Below are 25,501 nucleotides of genomic sequence, written 5' to 3'. Positions count from 1 at the left end.
CGTTCAACTTTCATATATTTATTTGTATAAAAATGATTACAAAAAAAAATTCAGTTTATTCGCTGGATATTACAAAGCGGTTGCAGTTCTCTTACAATTTCAGTCATTCTTATGAAAATTAAGTTTTTTTTTTTTTAGTGTGTGTCCCCTACAATATGCTGACCAAAAACAGAGGATGTAACACTGCAAGAACCATTGAGGACTTTGTTACATGAAACTATACTTGGGGTAAAATTAAAAAAAAAAGTTGAAATGCTGAGCTACATTCCTATTGAAAAAATCCAAGCAATAACAGAGAAATTGGCTCACACTGGATCCTGCAGGGGACAAAGTGGGACTGTCTTGAGGACAGAACCAGTCCTGTTTAAGCATCATGGCAACCATCATCTCCAGAACACAGAGATTCAACGCATGTAAAGTTGGTCCTACTTGTATAAACATGACGAAGCACGTGGGCTGTGCTGAGCATCTCTTCATGTAATTTCATTCAAACAACCCTTGTTTAATTTTCTCATCCAAAGCCTAACGAGCAGGAGAAGCTGTAGCACGTTCTTTCCCAAACTACCGGTTTCCACCATACTTGGATGTCCAATCAACCCTCCCGTGGACGGGCTGCACAGCAGGAGCTCTGGTCAGGAGGTTTCCAGAGGTTTTCCCCAGTGCCGAATAGCTGCTGCCCTTCAACTGAGTGCTGTCCGTCTTCTTTCTCCAGCCCTCGTAATCTAGAGAAACCAAATGTCTGTGTTAATTACCAGCCTCTTAATATGTGATGTTAAAAAAAAAACTATTTGAAGATGGCAATACCTTCACCAGTTTCTCTTAATGATGAGTTGGATATGGGCTTGAGCTTTGCAGATTTTGGGGTGTCTTTTTTATTATCGGGAGAAGAAGAAAAATGTACTGAAAGAGTGAAGAAAGCAGAGAAAGAAAGGAAATATAGCTCCAGTGAGTCTAATGTAGGTCAAAACAGAGGAAACGAGAACAAGATGACAGGATAATCATACAAAAGAATAGTTAAACTACAATATCAGTATTAATACTTATGATTAGATTTGGAAAAGGTATGTGGGGAAGAGTGTTGTTCTTTTCTCTCAGAACAGCGTGAATGATTAAAGGCACCTGGCTAACATTTTGTTGGCTTCATATAGATGAAATAGGTATTTACTTGTATGCTGGCCAGCCAAAGGGGCAAGCTGGATTCTCTGTCCCACTGAGCCCACCTCTTTCTTTTGAAATGAAGAGATGTAACCGCCGGAGAGGTTGTACTTGGTGCTCACAAAGTTCCCTTTAAGAAAAGAAAGAGTTCAAGCAAAGCTCTGAAATTTGCGTGCATTTTATCATCACACACCCCGGATGCCCAGCCACTGGGATTCGGTTTATGGAACATTAGCTAAAATGCAATATTTAAAACACGAAAAACTGATGTTGAAAACACAGATCTACTTTACAACCACTAATTATACGTGAACATGTGTGACTTGCTGTAGCTGCCACATAAGCTACAAAGGACACAAACAGAGGAATAAGGCTGATTGTCATTCAGCATTTCAAAGAACACCATCAAGTCTCTCCACCAGGAGCCTCAGATTTTTATCTCCACAATTAGGCAAAAGCTTCATTGTTCCCTTAAGATGTCATGGTTCAAGTGTCATTTAGCTTCTGTTAAGCAACTGGAGTTCTTCGTTCTCATGTTAACCTGTGTGTTTACACCTTAGTTTCAAGCAGAGATTTAAGCACCCGCTTTATTTCGCATGCAAAGTCACTGTTTGAGCAACTGAATCTTGCTGCATCATCATCAGCAGCAGCAGCAGCCACCACCCTGGTTGTTGGTTTATTTGATTTTACCCCTAAGCTATTCTAGAACGTTGGTAAACAAAGCTGTTTTAGCACTAACTAAGAAGGCTGAGAAATACAGCAAACAAAAGGAAACAAAAACATCTGGATTAAATACCTTTGGAGAGATCAATTTTCTCCAGTATTCTTTCTTTGACAACAGTTTTCTCTGGTGGGCTATCCAAAGACTTTGCAGCAGTCTCTTCTAATCACTCAGCCAAAAAAAAACCAGAGTTGGAGGAAATGCATGGAATCAGAGAGAAAGAAGAACGTAAGGGCACAGAGGGGAAATAAAAAGTATTTTTGCTTTTTGAAATAAGAAACAAGAACTTTCATGCTTAAAGAGACACTTTCATGCAGAATAGGTGAGCAGCATTAAAACAAACAGAGCTGGGGAAATGGGTGGAGGGGTGTAGTTGCAGGCCATTTAGGGAACACTTGATCTTATACCTACAGTTTAAATCTCATGAATAAGCAATGGAGAGGTAGAGACGAGGTAAAAAGAAGAGACAGCTACAGAGAGAGAACGTGGGGACACACACTGTGTGCCTGCCTACATGACAATTGATTTATGGTGTCTTACATCTCCATAGACGCACATACTTGGGCTCACTAACGCTTTACCATAACTACTGATCAGGTGATATTAGGTGCATCGGCAGCACTTAGAGCCTTTGTGTCAGAAAGAGGATACTGTCGTATTATGTAACACAAGGTGAATTTGACAGCCGCCAAGTTTCCACTGCAAGTCATGGAGTGCTCATTATTTAATCTGCTCGCTGGAAAGGTTTATTGCCTAGTTTTGCTGCCAAACCTAATGCTATAACATTCTATTTTTTTGTATGTGTTTTGTATTTTTCTGTTTTTGGACACTGAAAAAGAGTAATATTTACTAACTAACGGCACACACGCACACAAAAATCCTAAGTCTTTAAATTTCCTTCTACATTACAAGAGCTGCTGGGCTGTTTGCCAGATATAATTCCTTCAACATGTTACACAAATCTGGAAACTCAAGTCCCCTCATCTGTGCACTGTGCCAAACCTCTTAACACCTCTGCATTAGACATCAGCAGTCCTTACCTGCGTTGGCCCTGGTGACCGATAATCCTCCCCCAACTGGACCGAGTGGCTTATTTACAGTGTTTGAGGAGTTCTCCCACAGGTCCCGCAGCGTCATACCATTCAGCCCCTTGTCTCCAGAGGAAGTCTGATTCTTGCCGATCAAGCCTTAATGCAAACAAAATTATTTAGTCCTCAGATAGTGAAATTACCATTTTTATGAAACTGATGAAACCAAACCACGATAAAACAAGTTTGGATTTTGATGTTTTTTTTAATCACCAAGGTTGCAGTGACTTTTTTGAAAGAATACAGATGAGACTACCTAGTAGTCTTACCCGGCAAGTATCTGGACTGCCTGAGATAGTGCTGGCGTGCTGCAGATCCTGGGAGATTGGAGTCCATTTGGCCAGTCTTTACATTGTTTGGTAGCTTGGTAACTGTGCTGAAGGAATATAGAGGTTTCTGCTCCTTGTGTCTGAAAACAGGGCATTACAGTAAGTTCTCAATTTGAATATATCATGCAATGTAAGTATATTAAATATCGCATTTACATATATACTGTAATTTATACACTGCAGCATATGGCAATCATAAAATGCTTCACCACGCAAAGTTTCCACTCTTCTTAAGCTTACTGTGGACACTGGTCCTTGGGGCTCTTCTCCTCCTCTGCATTCACCAGGCTGGGCTTCTTGGAGTTGGAGGCGGCAGTTTCTGAACAGTCAGATTCCTCCCAGCTGTCTGAGGTCTTGGCCACTGTCTGGCCCCAGCGACGGCGACCGCTCTTCACCATCCCAACACCACCAGCATTGTTCTCACTGCTCAGAGCCTTCTGCACAGCATAGTAATGTCACATTTGGGCAACAAGTCTGGCTGACTTAAGTTCTACTTTCAGCTACCACATGCTCTACAAGTTCTACTCTTTAACAGAGTTCCCATTTAATATGAACTGACTGCTTTATTTTGAAAACTTAGACTATTTAATCTAAGTTAATAAAGCTACTCACTGCATGGCTGAGGCCTTCTGGTTTACTCTCAGCCTGGGGTAGGGGGATCTGCTGAAGTGGCTGCTGATGGTTTCTGGAGGAGGTTGTGGAGGCTTTAGACTCAGAGGAAGACTGCTGTGGGTCAACCTTGGATTCAGAGGCCTGTTTCTGAGCCAGCGGCCTGTTCTGGACCTTCTTGACCTCCTGGCTCTGAGGATGTGGCCCCAAGACCTGGCCCACCTGGAAGTAAGGATAGCGCAGAGCCTAGCAAAGAAGAGGAAGGAACAGAAATGATTATTCTGAATAATCTGAGGATACATAATTACACTAAAAGAATAACTCTAGAAACAAGAATACTATGTGCTCTGTACATAAAAATGAAAGCAGACCATTGTGCAACTTGACTCATTCAAACTTGCAGGGGGGGCGATTAAACGCACACCAAACTTAGATCGCAGTAACACTGTTATGTAGCACAGGGTTTAAATTATTCAGTAATTACACTTTTATGCCATCTGAATCAGACACGAGCTGAATGAGCTCAAATTAGACGTGCATCTGTGCATCCCAACAGAAGCAACCACCTGGGAGCTGTTTAGGTAGAAAATGGAAAAGCTTTATCACTCCCTCTAACGCCCAACTGTCCCTCTGGACTGTAAATTACATTCAACAATATGATGACTGTGCAGTGTGCATAACATGCATTCACATATGCAGTGAAATAAAATGTTTTGCAGTGGATGTGAGACTGAAGTATGGCTTAGGGACTCCTTAAAACGTGTTGGATTTAGGATGCTGATGCAACGCCCGCAGTGGAACTACAGATAATCTGCATGAAATGATGAGTGTTGCACTGATATGGAAATTGCTTCTCTGAGAACAGGTACGTCCTTTCGGATTCATTCTAAACGCCGGTCTAAACAGGTTCTTTCTTTTTAAAAAGTACTTTGGCAAATAAAACAGCTATAAAACACTTTATAAGCCTACCTGTGCAGCAGTGGGCCTTTTTCTGGGGTCCCACTGCAGCAGGTCCTTCATCAGGGCAATAGCCTCATTGCTGGCATTTGGAATAAGGGTCTTCAGGTGTGTCGGCACACACTGAGGAAATCGAAAGTTCATGGCAGCTGCTAGCTGGTGGCCTTCTGCCCAATCTGTCTAATGGAGGAGACAATCAAATGATTACATATTATCATAATTCAGGTATTGAAAGATTGTCCTAAAATCTATCACAAAATGGGGCGAGGTTTTTACCTCTTCAAACACCTTCAGGTGACTGCTGTTGTGAGCTGACACCATACATAAATAAATCTGAACTGAATTTAACTTGTGGCTGAAATTTTCCTTTTCAGCTGTTCCCCCTAATTTAACCCATGGATTCCCTCAGCGGCACATACTGAACAACCTGATGTGGTCATGTGACAGGTCATGTGAGTTTATGCTACCTTGACACCATTTCCAAGATGTCCTGTGCCCGACTGGCACGTGTCACAGAGCTAGCTAATTTTAAAAAGCTTTTTTTTTGTTTCAAAAGGTTTCAAGGCATTTATCAATTGTTTTGCTTCAATTACAAGGCCTTTATAGTATTTATTCGGTCCTGATCAAATTCTTTTAATAATTTGATTTAAAACAAATGAGGAAAATATAGCTGTGACACACAGGCCACATCGGGACTTTAAACTAAAAAATCTTCATTGAAAACCTCATGTGGCGTATTTGTCACAAAAAGAAAAAAAAAAAGTAATGTTCTGCGAAGGTTATTTGGCTGATATAAATTAAGAAACAACTGCTACTTCATAGTAAATAAAATAAATTAATAAACAAGTTTCTACTGCAAAATCTATTGACTATATCAAAAGTCCATTTTATTTGTTTTTGTAGCATGAACAGCAAAAAGCAGTACAGTGTTCAGGATGCACTAGCAATCATTCAAGGAGATGACGGTGAGTTTGAGGGATGCGAGGATGGAGCCCCTATATACTATATTATATATGTTACTATATAACATTTACCTTTAACACCTGATCTTTGACACTCGGGGGGGTATTTGGAAAAAACTGTCAGAACTGTTGTCTTTCTTATTCTTATATGATTTAAGTACACTTAAATTCAGCACCTGATAAGTTTAAGGTATTAATGACTGAACACATGAACTGAGCTCACTGACTAAGCTCAAGCATCCTCACCTCTCTCCTTCTACCTATGTCTCACCTTTTTGACAGTGCCCAGGACTTGGCAGACCTTAAATATCTCATCTACTTCACTGCTCCCGGGGAAAAGGGGTCTGAGCGTGTATAGTTCAGCCATGATGCAGCCTACAGCCCACAAGTCAATAGGAGAGCTGTAGCTAGATGACTTGAGCAGGACCTCTGGAGCTCGGTACCTTGACAGAAAGTATACAGCAGTCAGATTAACAACTTGTAAAAGTCACTGTAAAAATGCATGGCCATATGGTCCAAGAAAGCATAAAAATGTTCACATTAACATTTACTCACAACTACTGCACAGTCTTTCTTTTCTATCTTGAAAAGCAACAAGGACACGCACAATCCAATAATCTGAAAACTGAGTGCAAGAAAGAAAAGGAAGTCTGCACACCATAAAAGCTCCTGGATGATGAGTTTAAAAATGGTATACATGTATAGAAATACAGAAATAATCAAAAGATAATCAGAGAATAATACCAAAGCTGAAATGGGTTGTAAAAAACCACCTAATTGAAAAAAATTCCCTGGTGAGAGCTCGTCTTCCAGTTTCAAAACCCTTCAGTTGTGTAATTACCATTGTGGATATTGCCCACAGTGTAATTTCACTCATAAAACCACAGCTTTCAGTCATCCTCGTTCAGGTAAACCCGTAAACATCAGAGGTGTCATTACATGTCAAATTAACAATATTATCTATTTACTTAAATGTCCATGCGGTTTGGCTTATGTAGGAAAAACCACTAGACCGCTAAAAATAAAAATATCTGAACATCGATTAAATATACGAAATCCTGACATAGAAAGTCCTTTTGCCTGTTACTGTGTCTTTATACACTGTTTGGTATTTGTGCATTTCACATTATTTATTCAACAATTTATTCTTGTGATGATACACACACACACACGTGTTTTTTCAACATGTTTAGATATATTTATAAGCATATTTATATGTATATTGAGATTTTTTATAATACCACTGGTTAGACTCCCTGCTTGATTGTTGATCATGTGCACATGTTTTATTGGATGCCTTTTTTCCCTGTTTGGTCAGTGGGCACCCACAACCACATGACTGTGTTGAGATGTGGGCGTGTATAAATAACATGTTTTCATGTCTAAGGAAGAGAAGCTGCAGCCCGAAACGTCACTCTCAATGAGGTTTTTGTATTAAAATCATCATCCAGGAGCTTTTTTGGGTATGCAGACTTCCTTTTCTTTCTTTCTTTTCTATCTTAAAACTGTGCCAGCATCTAGAAAGCGCTCTCACCATCTGGTTGATACATAGTCTGTGTAGGGAGGTTTCGAGCGGATCTCTCTGGCCAGTCCAAAATCTGCTATTTTGACCAGTTCTGGACCCATGCACAACAAATTCTCTGGCTTCATGTCTCGATGGAAGAAACCTGTACAAAGGTTTATATCAAACGTTTATCTTAGATATTATTAGACCGTACTCAAATCACAACAATATACAGGTGCTATTTACTGGTATTCTGCATCTACTATATACAAATTATATTCATAATTCAGACAGAGCTACTGGTTGATGGGTGAGTGTTTGCCTGCAACATTAACAGGCATTTGTATTCAGACCCAGTGTATTTCAACATCATCATTTTCATTATGTAAGTACCAGTGACAGTAAATATTAAAATTACTTGTGAAAACGTTGAAATAAAAGGCAGTCCATATCACATTACATAAGAATGTATTTTGCTGCTGCATAAATATGTCCTCATGGTGGAAGATTTTAAATGCAGTTGCAACAACGGCATATAATCCGAATTCTGTTTATAATGTTTAATTTTTACTAATTTAAGTCAAATAAAACTGACTCTTGATGAACAGAGCATAGCAGAAGGAGCTACAATGTTTGGTGTCATAAACAAATACATTTTGGACAGCTAAAAAAATACAAGGCCACACCTGTTGACAGTACAGAACAAAACAAGCTTGCCACCTACACAAGGGTCACACTCACAAGACTTTTGAAATATCACATGTGCCCAAACCCACAAACTACATGTTACTCTACTGCTGAACAAGTAAAGGGATGGCAAAGGAAAGCTTCTTACCATGTTTATGTACAAACGCCAACCCAGATAGCACTTGAAACAGGATGTTCCTAATTTCATTCTCTGAGAACATCTTATTCTCTCTAACAGCAAACCACAGACGGAGAAAAAGGAAGGAAGGAAGGAAGAGAAAAGAAATTGAAATGTTAAGAGAAAGAGAAGACTGGAAAGGTGTATTCTGGATACATGGACACGTGTGTATTTGCACTTTAGCACATGGAAAGGTTTGTATGACCAGGATTTTTTTTTAGTCTGATCAAACAATGCCTGATTAAAAAATATCCAAGTCAGAATGTCTTTTAGATTACATGCTTAGATACAAGTCATCCATACATCCATTCTTTACACAGACCAGTGAGTAAAACAAGTGCTGAAGCAAAGGCAGTTATGGAGGGTTCACATACTCCAAGAGTATTTGATCACTGATTGAAATATTGTTGCTTGTGGGATTCTTAAATACTGATGCGCCTTTGACAGAGTAAATGAATCTTGCAGTATGAACCCACTTGCAGTATGAACCCACTCTCCTACACTTTCAGGTCATGAAGGAAACACTGTACACCTACCGTGTTTGTGAATAAAGGACAGGCCTTGCAAAATCTGAAAGCTTATGTTTCTTATCACAGATTCAGGGAACAATTTGCTTCTGTAAACATAAAATCAATAATGTAACTCCCATGAGCCAGCTAATGCAGATATCATTACAAAAACAGCATTCTTTTTTAGAATATATACAGTAATTGGTAAAATATATTTGACCACTAATCTGAGTAGCTTTAAAGCACTGGCTGTCTCCCTGGCTTTATCTGCTTTTGCTTTGGACGACAAACCCCAGGTGTGCACTGCACATGTACACACCTGAGGTTTTCACCCTAGCAATAACATCGGGACACCCCCTCGCTGTTTCCAAAGAGAGAGTTACAAGCCTTTTAGAGGTCCTATCAGATCAATGAAATTACATCATAAACCCTTACTAGTCTCAATCAATGTGTTGGCAAATTGGCAACGACACTACACAAGTGTGACAAATAAATTCTGCAAACATTTGTTTTGTGAAATGTGGCATTTCTGTTTTACCTGTCCTTCATGAGCTGGTATAGATTCTCCTTCATGTACTCAAAGACAAAGTAGAGATGATCGTTCTCTCTAATAACTTCTTTTAGTTTCACCACGTTTGCGTGGTTCAGCTTCTTCAGAGACTGGGGTGAGTTATGATCGGAAAGATAAGAAAAACCGTCTCATGTAATGTGAAAACATTCTTGTGGAACAAGAACACTTATACAGACATAAGAACAGTTTGTGTAGTAATTGATGCAGTATAGTACCTTCTGCTGGTGCATGGTTACAACAAGAATTGCCTTTCTTGGGCCTAATTTCAGTGTGTAAACCTGGCTTCTTTTGGGTGGTGACTTACACTCACAGCTCACTTTATTAGGCACACCTGTTCAATCTCTACTCAGCCGACCCCATGGCAGGAACTCAACGCTAAAGTTAAAACTGGGCATCAGAACGGGGAAGACAGCTGACTTTGAACGTGACAGAGTCAGTGCCAGATGGACTGCTCTGGGTGTTTCAGAAACTGTTGATCTACTGGGATTTTCCTACACAACCATCTCTAAGGTTTACAGAGAGCGGTCTGAAAAAGAGGAAATATCTGGTAGTTCTCTGGGACTCGTTGAGGCCAGCGGTCAGGTGACAATCGCCAGATCGCGTGATGCATGATACTCAGCACGGACCAAAATCGCTGAGGGATGTTTCCAGCACTGTGTTGAATCTATGCCCTGAGGAATTAAGCAGTTCTGAAGGCAAAAGGAAGTATACCTCAACTCGTCACTACACATATAAGTATACAATCTTAATGCATACAGTTGTCCTGTCACCGGTCACCAGGGCCTTTTTTTTCTATTGTATTTTATATATTTTGATACTCTATATATGTGTGAATGTATATGTGTATCTATCAGTCTATCTATCTGACTGTTGTCTGGGAGTAATTCTGCTATAAGGTGCTGCCAACAGGTACATTAATGTTACCATGCTTACCTTCACTTCTCTTAGGTTCATACATTCCTCCCATGAATAAAACTTCCTCTTCATTCTATGGAAGACCAAATCATCACATATGTAATGCCTGCAGGCCAAATCTATTACATCCAATATACCAAAGCTGTAATAAGCGTTATTAATGCTTACTATTGCATTTACAAGATTCCTTTGTGCAACTCCATCATTTATTTTGATTTTCTGATCTGTCTCCAATTTCTCAAAGAAAAGTGATGAGTGTAAAGTGATTAATATGCTCAAATGGATTTTTCTGTACTTGGATTTACCTAAAAACATATTCTGACACATTTTTTCAGCTTTACCGTGTGTGCGCATTAAAAACAACACACCTGCTCTTATACGCTTGGGTTCTCTGGTCAACCTCACCTCTCCTTTCTTCTGGAATTGCATAAGAATTACAGAATGGGCCGATATCGTTTTCCCTTCCCTTCTAAATTTGGTCACACAATGTCAGCAACCTGACACACCCCCCTCTACTTTCACTCCCTTTCACCGTCACTACACGTATTGTCTTGCATGGTAACCAAATGAATGCACGTCCCCGGTTTCACATCTAGTATTGAACGCTGCTGCTGTGCCGCTGAAAGAAAGACATGTAGTTCGTTTGCCCTGGTGATGGCAGGTTTCTAGCTTTATAGTACATCTGGTGTTTAGTGTCACAACAAACATTAAAGAGAATAATAAAGAAAAAGGCTGGGCCAGTTGTTTAGTTTAAGGGAGAAGCCAATCATTTCCTTCTGCATTAAAAATTTGAAGAAAAAAAATAAAGCAATTAATATCTAAGTGTATAAACTTTAATACACAAAAGGCTGAACAGGGAGAGACAATCTCTACATTTTAAAATAAAAACAGAACAAAGAATGAACAACATCCTCACCTTTTGATAGCTACAAGCTCTCCAGACTCGTTGTTTCTTCCCATCAGCACGCTGCCGTAGGTGCCGTCACCCAGCTGCTTCAGGGTGGTGTAGCGATTCATCATTTCTCAAAGTGGTTTCATGAGCTTCTTAACTTTAGTCCTCTCTGAGATGGGCTGTAGAAACACACAGCTGATTCACTGATCAAAATATCCTTCTTCGTCTGCCCTTAACTTGAAGTGTTGTTCTGTCTTTGCTTCGCCGGCCAGAATTCACGTCTTCTTTCCCAAAAGAAAATATCGCCAGCTGGCCAGTGTTTGTCTTTGTCAGCCGATCCTGGGAGTTTAAAGCTCATTTTGCATCAACCGATCCATGTGAAAAGGCAAGATCTTGGTCGTGTAGTTAAACCAAGAGCCAAGAGACAGTTAAAACATAAAAATCATCAGCAACAAACACAACTACAAACACAACAGATGACACAAATCCAAAAACCTGCCAAAAAAACTGTAGAACAGGATTTTTAAAAGACGTGAAGACAAAGAAACGCTAAGACCATTTCTTATTTTTTCCCCTCAGTGAGGAGGATTAGGCGTGTGTCGCACTACGGGCTTGAACATGACCACCTGAGGGAGATGACAAAGCCAACCCTAGGCAGATTAGGCCAACAGGGATGTAAATAGGATATTACATCACCATCATGCTTACCGGCATCCACTACCTTCCCCAAGAGCCCTGCCTGGCAAGAGGATTTGATTGACGCCACAGGCCATTTAATCACACTGTTATGATGTATGTTCAGCCAAACAGACCTCCCTAAAAACTTAGAATATACAGTGCTTAACAAATTGATTAGACCATCTGTCATTAAAACAAGAAAACACAAAGGATTTAGAAATCAGTCAAAAACTTGTTTAAAATTAAAACATATATTGTTATTTATTAGGCATATAACAAACTGAATTCGTGTTTTTTGTACCGAATTTTGAGGCAGCATGCTGGACTTCTCTGAGAAGTCAGAAATTAATAAAGTATAACATTCAACCACTAAAAGTAATCTTTTCTGTTCAGGAATGCCAGTAAAATAACTGTATTTTGGCATCTTAATCAAAAAATAATAATGTGCTTTACTATTAATTCAGCTTTTTAATAAAACTGTAAATCTGAAAATTCATGGATAACAAAAAAGATTATATTTTAGCATTAAAAATATCATTTTGATTAAAGGGTTTGCGCTGACTCTTGGATTAAGCACTATTGAAACATAAAAAATTATTTGAGTAATTACCAGTACGGGTAATTTAGGGCAGCTGGGACCAAAACCTTACATTGGGTGGTGGTCTAATAAGTTAATTAAGTAAATGATACAGACAAATTGCATGTTCGTCTTGTAAATAATGCAATAATGCTATCTCTTTTTAGGTTATAAGTTTGTGCAACTGGATCATAATCACATGTATTCTTACATCTGACACATGTCTAATTGCTACTACCCATTTAAAGAATATGCTAGACTAAATAGCTCCCAGTACGACATAAATGATTTACACTATATTGCCAAAAGTGTTCATTCATCCATCCAAATCATTGAATTCAGGTGTTCCAGTCACTTCCATGTCCACAGGTGTATCAAACCAAGCACCTAGGCATGCAGACTGCTTCTACCAACATTAGTGAAAGAATGGGTCGCTCTCAGGAGCTCAGTGAATCCCAGCGTGGTACCGTGATAGGATGATACCTGTGCAACAAGTCCAGTCCTGAAATTTCCTCACTACTAAATATTCCACAGTCAGCTGTTAGTGGGATTATAACAAAGTGGAAGTGACTGGGAATGACAGCAACTCACCCACAAAGTCTTAGTCCGTGTAAAAATCACAGAGTGGGGTCAGCAGATTCTGAAGCACACAGTAAATAGAGGTCACCAACTTTCTGCAGAGTCTGTCACTACAGACCTCCAACCTTCATGTGGCCTTCAGATCAGCTCAAGAACAGTGTGTAGAGAGCTTCATGGAATGGGTTTCCATGGCTGAGCAGTTGCATCCAAGCCTCACCTCACCAAGTGAAATGCAAAGCATCCAATGCAGGGGTGTAAAGCACGCTGCCACTGGACTCTAGAGCAGTGGAGATGTGTTCTCTGGAGGGATGAATCATGCCTCTCCGTCTGGCAAGCCAATGGATGAGTCTGGGTTTGGTGGTTGCCTGGAGAACAGTAACTGTCTGACTGTATTGAGCCAAGTGTAAAGTTTGGTGGAGGGGGGGTTATGGTGTGGGGGTGTTCTTCAGGAGTTGGGCTCGGCCTCTTAGTTCCAGTCAAAGGAACTCTTAATGCTTCAAGACATTTGGGACAATTTGATGCTCCAACTCTGTGGGACCAGTTTGGGGATGGCCCCTTCCTGTTCCAAGACTGCACACCAGTGCACAAAGCAGCTCCATAAAGACATGGATGAGCCAGTTTGGTGTGGAAGACCTTTACTGGCCTGCACAGAGTCCTGACCTCAGCCTGATAGAACACCTTTGGGATGAAATAGAGCTGAGACTGTGAGCCAGGCCTTCTCTCCAACATCAGTGTCTGACCTCACAGATGTGCTTCTGGAAGACTGGTCAGAAATTCACATAAACACTCCTAAACCTGTGGAAAGACTTCCCAGAAGAGTTGAAGCTGTTATAACTGCAAAAGGTGAGGCGACATCATATTAAACCCCATGGACTAATAATGGGATGTCACTCAAGTTCATATGTGTGTGAAACCAGACGAGAAAACACTTTTAGCAATTTAGTGTATGTTTGGTTGTCCTCAACCTGAGTCACACTGAGTCCAAATTTTTTTCTTTTTTAACCAATCAGAAGAAAGATATTAAACCAGAAAATCAGCATAAATTCCAGGCTTAAATGTTCAGAATAAGGTGTGAGATAAGCACACACTAAGAAACATTTGACTTTTCCTCAAGGAGTCAATATTTGGCCACTGAAGGTAGTGATCATTAAAAAAAACTCAATATAAGATATAAGTGAGACCTTAAAAACATGAGATTGAAATGTTGCTAGAAAATTGTTCTTTTCTTTAACTGCTAAAAGGGAGGTACAGGTTATCCTGGTTTAACAGCAGTCCCCAAGTGTGCAACAAAAAAGCTGAAAAAGGGGCACACACACACACACACACACACACATGCTGACACAAAAACATGCAAGAAAAATCTGGCACTTCTTCAGTAAACACCGGTTAAAGGAGATACAGGTTATAATAACAAATTAAAGGCTCTTAATACTTTTACATCTAAGAATGCCAAGCTTTGAGATATGAAATTCATGTGGGCTATTTTCATGAAACTTAAAACATCAGTTTGCTCTTTGAGGCATTTATGTTATATTAAGTGCAGCTGCAGGCAAGCCAGGGACAGTGACATAAAGTTAGTGTTTATTTGAATGGAGCCAGGTACATAACCTAAAATGTCTAAAACTAGATATTTAATGAATGAACTTGATGGATGACTCATGAGTAGATAAATGTTTACCTACGCATCATATTTGCACACTCCTTTTAAATTATCATGTTTTGAGTGAGGGTTGCACTTAAAATGAGAAATTCTTTCTCTAGACAAACAGCAGCTTGATAGTCAAAGTCTCACTGATTAAAAATACGCAGCAAGACAAGTGGAGGGCCAGCCGCATATGGCGATCTGTTGTGGAGGGATTTAAAGGGGATTAAGATGTATCCAGGCCACATGACATTGGCAGGCTAATTAAGGTCGATGATACTAAAACTCCACGTGCGCAGGCAGTGGAAAAGAAACCGAGTAATTTAGGTTTAACCAATACTTATATTTGATAAGATCATTTTTTAACTTTGCTTAAGTAACAGTTAAACATTCAACCCCAGCAGCCTTCCCACGAAGCAAATAAACTGGCTTTACTTCACAGCTAAAGCTATAAGTTAAGACTGCTTCATGTTGAAATATTAAGCAGACTAGTTTATCAGGGAAAAAAAGCCGTTGACGTTTGCGTGTCAGACTTGACAGTACAGTTCTCCGACCGTTTTTGCGCGTGCCTTTCCTCTGTTTGTCCCTATCGTCTTCTTTTTATCACTTTTAAACTCACCATGTAGGGTCGTTAGTCCTTCCTTGGCTGGTATCCCGCTGATAGCGCCAGCTCAAATGAACGGATCTATCTATTTACGATAAAGGTGCGCGCGCCCGCGTGTGTGTGTGTGTGTGTGTGACTGCTCTCCATGGAAACGTAAACACAACCGCGAAGACGTTGAAGGCTGCCGCAATGCTGTATGGGAGTTGTTGTCCTTTGAGCGGTATGTGTTTATGTGTTGATTTAAATAGGCTACAAACCGGGCTTACGTTTTTTGGAGTGATAGATATTTTATGGGGAATTTTTTCCGTAAAATATTTATAATTACAAATAGACCGCTAAAGTAATAACTGTACCCATGAAGGATTAAAAAAAAAAAATACATTTATACAGATAATTTTAGGCTCGAGCACAGCTGCTTAAACAGAAAGGTTCAAGGCAGATGTGTTTCGCTACTTGTTCCAAACATGAATGTTCAGTCAGGTAAACCGTGAGATTACTGTGAACCTGGTGGTAAATAAAGTCCTGCACCAGTAGATGGCGCTCCATAACTTCGTACGTGTCAGTGATGGCGCAAAATCTTTTATACTGCTTGTGGGATTGTCATACAGCTCACAGCAGGGAAACAAAATCGTCTCCGGTTGTTTAAAATATTATTCAGTGCTTAGAATGTGGAAAAAAATGTTCCAGAAATATTACACAACCAACAAGTTAAACACATGAACTACTAGTTCATTAACAGAATAGAACAGAATAGGATGACAAGGATTTTTTTTTTTTTTATATTTAAGTGGCTACTAGAATTATGCCATTTGTCACCTGGTCGGTCACGTGATCCGTGAGCAAATTAATCCCTTAGTGGCATTCGATCTACCTGCCCTACATGCCACGGTTTGCCAAGTGTGGCAGTATGTTCAACCTGCCGGGAGGGAGGAGGGAGATTTCACTCTAAGAGGATTGCGGCAGTCGCTGGCTCCCCGCTGGCTTTGTCAAGGCATGCCCGGTTTGCCGGTTGGAGTCCAGCGGACAGCAACGCCACGCAATGGCCTTCCGGAAACTCGGCGTTGAAACCGGTCGAACTTGAAGTGATGCATATTGTAGCAGCCAAAAATCAATCGTGACATTTCAAGATGACTAATGGTAGTTTTCGCATGTTGGGACCGCATGGGAATCCTTTGCCGGGAAGGCATCGGTACCAGAGAGCCGTCTCTTGAAGGGGGTATTGTTGGCAGGCGACTCCTGAGATGAAGACCAGACCGGCGGGGATCGGCAATGTCAATGCGGACTGGATGGGTTCGCTCCCCTCCAAGCTCAGCGCCATGCCCCTCAAACACCTTGCAGTACCAGGTGAGTCAGTCGTGCGTAAAGATGTTCGGTCCACGATAGAAGGGTGGCAGGAAATTGTAATGTAGTCATGCTGGCTAAAAATAGACCTCACCCCACCCTCATGCCCAGCATAATGGGGAAAGAAAAACAATGCTGACTCCTTCACGGTCCCTTACGAATGCAGAGGGAAAATTACGATATTCTCTCTTTATTGTTTTCACCTTCATTTCCTGTTTGATATATATTTGAACATTTTAAATTGTCCATCGCCACCAGCAGCAGCTCTCCCTCTTTCTTCCAGGCTCTCACGATTCTTTCACTTTCTGGGTGGATGTGCACGCTCCCGTGGGCCCTGATCAGAGGACTTATGTTAAGTATCTGGCCACCATGTTCAGTGTCTTAGCCAAGAAAGTCATGGTGAAGTGGTCCATGACACAGGTACTGCTCTCAATATCCCTGCAATCCACAAAATAATGAAAAAAAATGTGAGGTGGTGTGCAGCTTCCAGATAATACTATATAGCACAAATTATTAATTTAGAAAGCAGCTGTGTTGTGTTTTCACAGCCTGTTATGTATGATGTGATGCATCTGTATTCCTAGAACCTGAGTTTTAAGGAGCAGCTGGATGCAGGAATTCGTTATTTTGACCTCAGGGTGTCTTCAAAACCAGGCGAGCCCGGAAATGAAATTTACTTCATTCACGGCCTCTTTGGGCACAAGGTGAGCGGAGGAGTAAACGCTTGTTGTCGTTTTGGGTCATGACTGTGAGTGTGCGCTTTTCTCCCTCATTCACTTTCATGTGTCTCACTGTTTGTTACATTTTTCATTTTAATCTGTCACAATCGTATATTGTCCTTCGATGCTGAATGCTTTTGCGACAGCTCCAGGCTAGAAGTGTTAAAATTATATTTGAATACCGCTCTAAGCTTTAATTTTCTCCCAGTATGAACAGTGAACGTTTTCTTCTACTGTGATCCAGTTGATGTTGTTAGCAGTGGGCAGAATCAGAGGTTATGCATTTAGCTGTAAACATCCCTCTCTGAGAAGGGCCATACTTTTCCCTGTGTGAGGAACTGTTATTACAAGGACATTGTCATGACATGAGCATGTGACTGAAAAATATTTCACAAAGAAGTACATTTTCAGGCTCTTGCCCATATCAGTGTCATTAACATTGTGCACTGTTAGGAGCTGTACAGTTGATTTTTTGACTCCATTAAACTTAATTTTGGGAAACTTTGTGGTAGCCTGATCTCTGGCTCTTCATTGTGCTTTCTCACAAAGGTGAGGGATGGCCTGTTAGAAATCAACTCCTTCCTAGGCAGACACAGGAAAGAGGTGAGAAGCACCTAAACATAAAACACATTAATAAATGAGCTAGACTTAGACTGCTAACTGATTACTTTTGATCTTGGGTTTATTTAGGTAGTGTTCCTGGACTTTAACCATTACTATGCAATGGAGGCAGAGCATCACGTGTACCTCATCAGCATGCTGCAAGAAGTGTTCAGCAGCAAGCTGTGCAGCCACTGTGCTGTGGAGAATATCACTCTGGACTACCTCTGGGAGAAAAAATACCAGGTGAGCTCAGACCGCATCAGGACTTTAAAATTTAAACTCATCATTTATTCAATTTAAAATTTGAGATACAAAGCAGATGTACTTGTCTTTCTACAATTTTTAAGTGACCTCCTCCAAACCTTTGAGTGGCAGTGTGCATGTAAAAGTAAAAGGAGTAAGTAGGTGTGCGTGTAGTGGGCTGTTAGTGTGACCTCTGAGCACAGATAATCCCTTCTAACTGTGATTTTTCCAGGGCAAGAATTAGCAGCTATCATCATCCTATTAGCACTTGTTCCATGAACGAACCTAAATTTATCCTTACGGTTGTGTGTGTGTGTTTTTTTTTTAATTTAGCTATTAACTTTTCTGTTTGTCTTTGTCTTTTGGTCTCTCCCACATTCCTTATCCTTACCTTCAGCTAAAGCCTCCTTTCTCAGCCTTATGTTGCATTTCTTATAATGGCAGATTTTTTTTACACACTGTGAGACACTCCTAATTTTGTTCTTCATCTGTCTCACTCTTATATGTATAATAAATACTTACTACACAAATATATGGAGATGGAGCTCAGCAGCTAACAGTTTACACGCACATCTGTACCTCATTCTGCATGTGTGGGATCTGTGTTTGAAGTGTCAGTACTTCTATGTCTGCATTACATTACTACAGTAAGTGCATGCTTATGTTCAGATACTATCATTCCTGTTCCCATGACCCTAATCTGTAACTGGCTTAGCTGGCAAATGAGAAGGAGACAGAGTGTGGAGCAGAGAGAGAAGAGGAACACAACGGGGAGAGTAGAGCAGGAAGTGCACAATTCATAGGTGCCGGGGGCAGCCTTCCTCCTCACTCTGTCTGACATTATTGGAGGCACCATAACCCTAACTTCTTCTAACTGTTCTATTGTCTCACTGCCAGGTCACTGTGGATGAAGAGTGATCTGATCAGATGTATTTCCAGGTACACATAAGGGTGAAACATGCAGATACCATCATGAATACTAAGTTACCTGTAATCATGCGGTGACTTTGAGGTCAGGTGTCTCAGCCTACCATGGTCCTAGTTTGGCTACTTTTTATTTTGCACTGCAAAGTGGGGCACAAAACTTGCCTATAGCCTTTCGATCTGCAGGCTTCTGATCACCATGTGTTTTTTATTTTATTTTTTTTCTTCTTGACAGGTGATTGTGTTCTACCATCATTCTTCAGCCCAAGGTGTGCCTGTCATGTGGCCTGGAAACAAGATCCCTGCTCCCTGGGCAAACACAACTGAACCCATCCAGCTCATAGAGGTCAGAAAACAACACTTGAATCATAATTTTATCGGTCATTTACTATAACCTCGTAGGCCCACCCCGTCCACCTTAATTTCTGCCCCCGTTTTGTTTTTTTTTCTAAAAAAAAGTGATTTGACTAAGTGCTGTTCACATGAGATTTCCTCTATTTGACATTCTGCCTCCTAGTTCCTGGAAACCACATTGAAGAAGAGAGCCAAGCAGGGTTCCTTCCATGTATCCCAGGCCATCCTCACTCCCACTGTCAACACTGTGGCCAAGGGGCTGCTCTGGGGATTACGGAGCTACCTGGTTGAGAGGTCAGTGACTGGCATTGGATGGTATAGAGAGGATTATGGACTTTTTCAGTATGGAAACATATTTTTTGGTTTTAACATTTACCGACTTTAAAAAAAAAACAAAAAAATACCCAAAGGCTTCTCTTTTGTTCTAGTGATTGTGTCCAAGTGTTTAAGAATTATTTTCTCCACTACTGCTCGTCTTCATTCATTTATTATAGCTTGTGGCCAGTAGAGGTCAGTAGAGTATCAGCTGCTAATGAAATGCCTGGAGCAAGGCATACCTTTAAAGGGCAGGAAAAAAAGAAATTCTGACTATATTGAAAACCACACTGCACAAAATGCTGTAACTACACAACACCACTGAGCTCATAGAACACATCCTGTAACACAGTAAACATGACTTGATTTATGTAGCATTAATTGACCCTGTATCAAAAATTTTCCTGTAGCATATATGTTAAAATATTCTGTTACTTTCTTGGTTTATTTCATTAAGGATCCACAGTATTATATTCCCAATCAAATCTACAGAGTACAAAACATAAACCAAACCTTTTCATAACTCATAAGAGATTGTATTCTTCCTAAGCAGGGACTGAATGATTTTTAGCAAACTTTTGTAGTCATTTGGCTCTTTAATCTTCAGTGGAAAGCTTGATTTAAGGGTGGATACTCTCCATGCCTTTACATCTGCCACCAGGCACCGATAACAGGGTATAAAACTTCTGAAGAGACACTACGGCGAGACAGGAGGTAGCCTAATTTTGCACTTCCAAGGAAATAGGATTGTTTATCACTGCTGGATAAACAATGTGACTTCCTGGTTTTGTTCTGCTGGTGGCTGAAGCATAGTGGAGAATCAGAGGGTGTTAGAAGTGATACAGCTACAGTGTCACTGGGTGGATGTGTGTGTATGCCAAGAACTAAAACAAAAAGCACCCGAATGCAAAGCAGTGATTCTGAAGGGGGACAAAGTGCTCTTCTACTGACAGACACAAACATCACTCCCTGTAATTTTGTTCCCCATTAGGTCCAATTTCTCTCACATTGTGACATATCTCAAAATTTGGTCAACAGCTCTTAATGAAATCTGGTGCCTGGAAAGAGAAACAGTCAAGTAAGGAACAACTGATTAGCTTTTGGCAGTTATAGCCTTAACTACACTGCTCAAAAAATGAAAGGAATACTTTGAAAACACATCAGATCTCAATGGGGAAAAAAAAAATGCTTCATATCTATACTGATATGGACTGGGTAATGTGTTAGGAATGTAAGGATGTCACATCATTTGATGGAAATAAAAATGATCAGCCTACAGAGGGCTGAATTCAAAGACACACAAAAAAATCAAAGTGAAAAATTAATACAGCAGGCTAGTCCATTTTGGTGAAATTTCTTTTCAGCAACTCAAAATGGTACCCAGTAGTTTGTATGGCCTCCACATGCTTGTATGCATGCCTGACATTGTTGGGACATGCTCCTAATGAGACAGTGGATGGTGTCCTGGGGAATCTCCTCCCAGATCTGGACCAGGGCATCACTGAGCTCTTGTACAGTCTGAGGTGCAACCTGGCAGTGTCAGATGGACTGAAACATAATGCCCCAGATCAGTTCCTTGGTCTTTCGGGAACTGCCTGCATGCTCTCACCACATGACGCTATGCATTATTGTGCACCAGGAGGAACCCCGGACCCACTGCACCAGTATAGGGTCTGACAGTGGGTCTAGGGATTTCATCCTGATGCCTAATGGCAGTCCGGGTGCCGTTGTCTTGCCTGTAGAGGTCCATGTGTCCCTCCATGGATATGCCTTCCCAGAACATCACTGACCCACCATCAAACCGGTCATGCTGAGCGATGTTACAGGCAGCATAACGTTCTTCACAACTTCTCCAGATGCTTTCACGTCTGTCACATGTGCTCAGAGTGAACCTGCCCTCATCTGTGAAAAGCACAGGGCACCAGTGGTGCACCTGCCAATTCTGGTATTTTAGGGCAAATGCCATTCGGGCTCCACGGTGCTGGGCTGTGAGCACAGGGCTCACTAGAGGAAGTTGGGCCTCATGAAGTCTGTTTCTGATTGTTTGGTCAGAGACATTCACATCAGTGACTGCTGGAGTTCATTTTGTAGCTCTGGCAGTGCTCATCCTGTTCCTCCTTGCACAGAGGGGCAGATACTGGTCGTGCCGATGGGTTAAGGACCTTCTGCAGCCCTGTCCAGCTCTCCTAGGGTAACTGCCTGTCTCCTGGAATTTCCTCCAGGCTCTTAAGTCTTGACCATCAAACTGATTAACAACCCCTCTGCTACTTAACTGACCAGATCAATATCCCAGAAGCATAATTTACTTGATACTTGATGGTGTGTGTTTGCAAGATCAAGAAATCTGTTTTGATTCATATTTAAATAGCAGGATGTTTGGTTTAACAATAATTGGAGCAACCATTTTCTTTCTGATACAAACTTTCTTCTTTACTGGTTCCAGAAACCTGCCAACCATCATGTCCTGGGTTGAGGCTCAGAGGCCAGGGGTGGACGGAGTCAACATCATCACCTCGGACTTTGTGGACCTCACTGACTTTGCCAACGTCGTCATCAAGCTAAATAACCTGCTGTTGTCTGAACAGGACCACAAACCAAGATGACACATGTCTTCATACCAGGAGGAAGCTGTGCAGACCCAAACTGTGATGGTGGTTCTCAGTCCAGTGGCAGATTTTTCTGCTTTTCTCAGAGGAAAGTGGTTGTGAACACATGAATGACTACAAATTTTTATATTTTTCACAAGCAGCTCTTCTGCTTATTTTGTTTAAGCATGCTCAGCATTGAGATACACAGGGATACTGCATGAACCAGGGTCCTCTGAAATCCTTACATTTTGAGGAGCTCATCAGCAAACTTTCAGTCACACTTTTGACTGCAGTTGACTTTGTTAACCTCAGTTCTATGAAGACCTGTCCAAAAGTCCAAAAGAGGAAAAGAAGTCAGAGCTTAGATGAGAGAAAACGAGGCATGCCCAGCTGCATTTTTTTACCATCTTCATAAGGCACACAGAGTCGTGTCATACCGCAGTTCTGGCTGCATCTAGAGATTCCTTTTTCCAGCTTTCCCTTTTGAGGCAAAGCTGGAAATATGTCATATATTTGCTACTAAACGGGACTGTCGGGCAGGTCACCAGATTGATAGCTGCTGTAGCTTTTCCCAGCGTGATCATAGGACTCAGAATTTAACTTTTAAGAGTCAACCTCTCAGGTGCTTCAGTGGTATTTATTAATATTACATAGTAACAATTGTTAAATCTGGACTAATGAGCTTGTTAAATGTGGACTTGGTGTTTTGCCAGTAATTAAATGAACTTGAGGCAAAAGTGCAGGCTGCAGAGTTTGTGGGTATTTTCGCTTATGCGTTAAGCAAAGCCAGTTTTTATGAAAGAGAAGCCAAGTGTGTGAACTGCTCTCTCATTACTTACTGAATTTAACAAGAGTTAAAGTGTGGCACCTTTAGGGGGAATGCCAAGGAAAAGCCCAGTATGGATGGAAATTGTGCCACAGCTCCCACAAAATACATACAAATACACAGCTGTTTATTTTTTATAGTATTTTCCTTTGGTCTTTTTCCACTTCTAGTACTTAAATGTGCAGAAATAGAACTAGACTCCTGACAAAAGTATGTTGGAAATGAGGAGGAGGATATATGGCTGTATACAGTGTATGTAAAAGTGTGGATGAGGGTCCATTAAACAGAGCAGTTATATTTAAAATGAAACCAAACCAAGTACTGCAGTCTTAAATGTTTTGTATGTGCACCAGTATGATTTACAGTCTGTGTGTGTGTGTGTGTGTGTGTGTGTGTGTGTGTGTGTGTGTGTGTGTGTGTGTGTGTGTGTGTGTGTGTGTGTACCTCTCAGGCCCAGTGATTACTATGCATGCGTGGACAGTAGAGCAGCAACGGTCGCCCTGCATTCTTGTGGTCAGACTAGAGTACGAGAAGAGAATGAGACAGCAGAGGAGATGTCATATGCAGAGAAAAGGAGAAGTAACAAAACTAGTTTCAGAGCAAAAACAGAAAAGAAAGAAATGAGGAAACTGAAACAAAAGAGAAGAATTCAGTTAAAATCGTAGCAGGTGGACGTGCAGCAAGAGAGCGATCAGAACAGCTGCTTTTCCCTTTTCACTGCCCTCATTTTGTCACTCATCGACTCACTTGTGTCAAATAGCCTGATGTGTCCGGGCCATATTGTTGACAAGGTTGAGTGTGGTCACCAAGCACTGCGAGGTCCACTCACAGGCAGGCAAAGGCACTTTAATTGTGGAGTAATTACGCATACCATTGCAGGCAAGTGGGAGAGCAGAGAACAGCAGCTTGAACTGAGAACATTCCTCTCTTGTTTAGATTGGTCCTCTCTTTCTCTTTCCTTTAGTCTCTCTCACGTCACTGTATCCCAGTTGGCTTCCCAGGTTTCAAAGGAGAAGACCATGACGTAAGCATAATCACTCAGATGTTAATAAAGTCCTGCAGTATTAAAGGTGCTTCTCTGTGTTTCTTTTTATCAGTAAACACAGTAAACCCAGTGCAGTGCAAACACTGACACAAAGCTCTCCCAAACTGGTTTGGCTCCCGATGGGCACCAATAGTCCAAATACACAACTACAACAACTGCACAACAATGAGCTGTGGTATTTCTGTCACTTTATATGTTATCACGTCATTTCTCTCGGTCACCCACCTCAGTTGCAAAAATATTGTCTCCGGTTACATGGCAAGTGTGTTAAACTGTTGGAAGACAGTGGTTTCACAAATGAGTAACCAGGGTTACAATTCATTTAATCCCTGGTATATCTGCGCTGTAATCTGTGTCGACCAAAACCAGCCTCATTTGTTAGTGTTCTCCTTTAAACCACAATAACCAGAGTGTTAAAACACATGCAAGTTACCAACAAAGAGCCAGTTTCATTCATTCATCTGCCATTAAGGTATTATTGAAAGCATGTGGATGTTTTTTTTTTTTTTTAACAGGATACTGGAAAAGTCCCATGAGATAAAAACAAAATCAAAGTGGGCTGTTACCTTTTTTAAAAAAAAAAAAAGAATCAAAAAGATGTCAGTTGCAGGATTTGTCTGATGAGCGTGATCCCTTTCCAAAGAGCTCCAGTGTTCCTGCTGCACCTCCTGGGGTCACATGGGAATTGTGGAATTCATTCCTGAATGCTGTCAAACATTTGGTGACCTTCTGAATCCCACATGGTCTGGGATGATATCACTGGGAAAGCTTAGAAGCTTTCATTGCTTCTATGCAGACATAATCGCTTAAGAGCTTCTGGAAATACTTGAGAAGAAAGAAAGTTAAAAGGAACAGGAATTTTCAGGCAGTAGTATCCTGATAAGGTTTAGCTGTTCCCATTTTAAATGCTTTCTCGTTCCAGATTGTTGGATGCATTAGCTGGTAGTACCAGCAAAAGCGTAAAAAGTGCGTGAATTTCATTCAATTCGAAGAGTCACACTTAGACGTAACCTGACATTTCAGATTCTGTAGTGCACTTTTTGGCCACTTATAGTGTCTGTATACATATCATGTGCCCTGCAACACTGAGGAGCAGTGGAGAAAGTGGAGCAAGACGGGGTGCACAATTTCTCTTCCTGTTTATCCATTAAGGGATCCGCTCAGTGCCTGAGAGATAAGATAATCCAGCATCCATGAATATCCTATGTCTGTGTGTGTGTGTGTGTGTGTGTGTGTGTGTGTGTGTGTGTGTGTGTGTGTGTGTGTGTGTGTGTGTGTGTGTGTGTGTGTGTGTGTGTGTGTGTGTCTGTTTGTAAAACCTTCTTGACCTCAGTCTAAACGAGAGCATTTTCGGTTCTATATTTATTGTTTTCTAACCACAGGAAT

At 40.9% G+C, this 25,501-nt stretch overlaps 2 protein-coding genes across 20 annotated transcripts; one reads left to right on the top strand and one right to left on the bottom strand.

The window, feature by feature from the left end:
- Positions 1–2: 2 nt before the first annotated feature.
- mak (male germ cell-associated kinase) lies at positions 3–15,348 on the bottom strand. 18 transcript variants are annotated; one of them, XM_030756947.1, is made up of 17 exons: positions 15,173–15,348; positions 12,924–12,972; positions 11,102–11,469; positions 10,204–10,258; positions 9,238–9,359; positions 8,161–8,243; positions 7,356–7,488; positions 6,093–6,264; positions 4,872–5,039; positions 3,906–4,148; positions 3,534–3,727; positions 3,234–3,373; positions 2,917–3,063; positions 1,952–2,038; positions 1,166–1,285; positions 805–900; positions 3–722 (listed from the first exon to the last, which is right to left on the bottom strand). In XM_030756947.1, the coding sequence occupies exons 3-17, from the start codon at positions 11,203–11,205 to the stop codon at positions 562–564; spliced, it is 2,025 nt and encodes a 674-aa protein (XP_030612807.1). In that variant the 5' UTR covers positions 11,206–11,469; positions 12,924–12,972; positions 15,173–15,348; the 3' UTR covers positions 3–561. The 18 variants fall into 18 exon arrangements, with proteins under 18 accessions (XP_030612807.1, XP_030612808.1, XP_030612806.1 ...); XM_030756948.1 differs by having other exon boundaries at positions 805–867; positions 3,534–3,730; positions 15,173–15,347; XM_030756946.1 differs by lacking the exon at positions 8,161–8,243 and adding an exon at positions 8,727–8,806 and having other exon boundaries at positions 3,534–3,730; positions 15,173–15,346.
- On the top strand, positions 15,294–24,498 carry plcxd2 (phosphatidylinositol-specific phospholipase C, X domain containing 2). Of its 2 annotated transcripts, XM_030756959.1 has the most exons (9): positions 15,294–15,377; positions 16,341–16,501; positions 16,782–16,918; positions 17,083–17,202; positions 17,767–17,820; positions 17,908–18,063; positions 19,223–19,333; positions 19,505–19,635; positions 22,100–24,498. In XM_030756959.1, the coding sequence occupies exons 2-9, from the start codon at positions 16,399–16,401 to the stop codon at positions 22,257–22,259; spliced, it is 972 nt and encodes a 323-aa protein (XP_030612819.1). In that variant the 5' UTR covers positions 15,294–15,377; positions 16,341–16,398; the 3' UTR covers positions 22,260–24,498. The 2 variants fall into 2 exon arrangements, with proteins under 2 accessions (XP_030612819.1, XP_030612818.1); XM_030756958.1 differs by lacking the exon at positions 15,294–15,377 and having other exon boundaries at positions 16,040–16,501; positions 22,100–24,497.
- Positions 24,499–25,501: the final 1,003 nt, after the last annotated feature.

This window comes from Archocentrus centrarchus, chromosome 20 (assembly GCF_007364275.1).
Source record: "Archocentrus centrarchus isolate MPI-CPG fArcCen1 chromosome 20, fArcCen1, whole genome shotgun sequence".
NCBI lineage: Eukaryota > Metazoa > Chordata > Actinopteri > Cichliformes > Cichlidae > Archocentrus > Archocentrus centrarchus.
The sequence above is the reverse complement of the archived record's forward strand: the minus strand, read 5'-3'. Positions and strand labels throughout refer to the sequence as shown.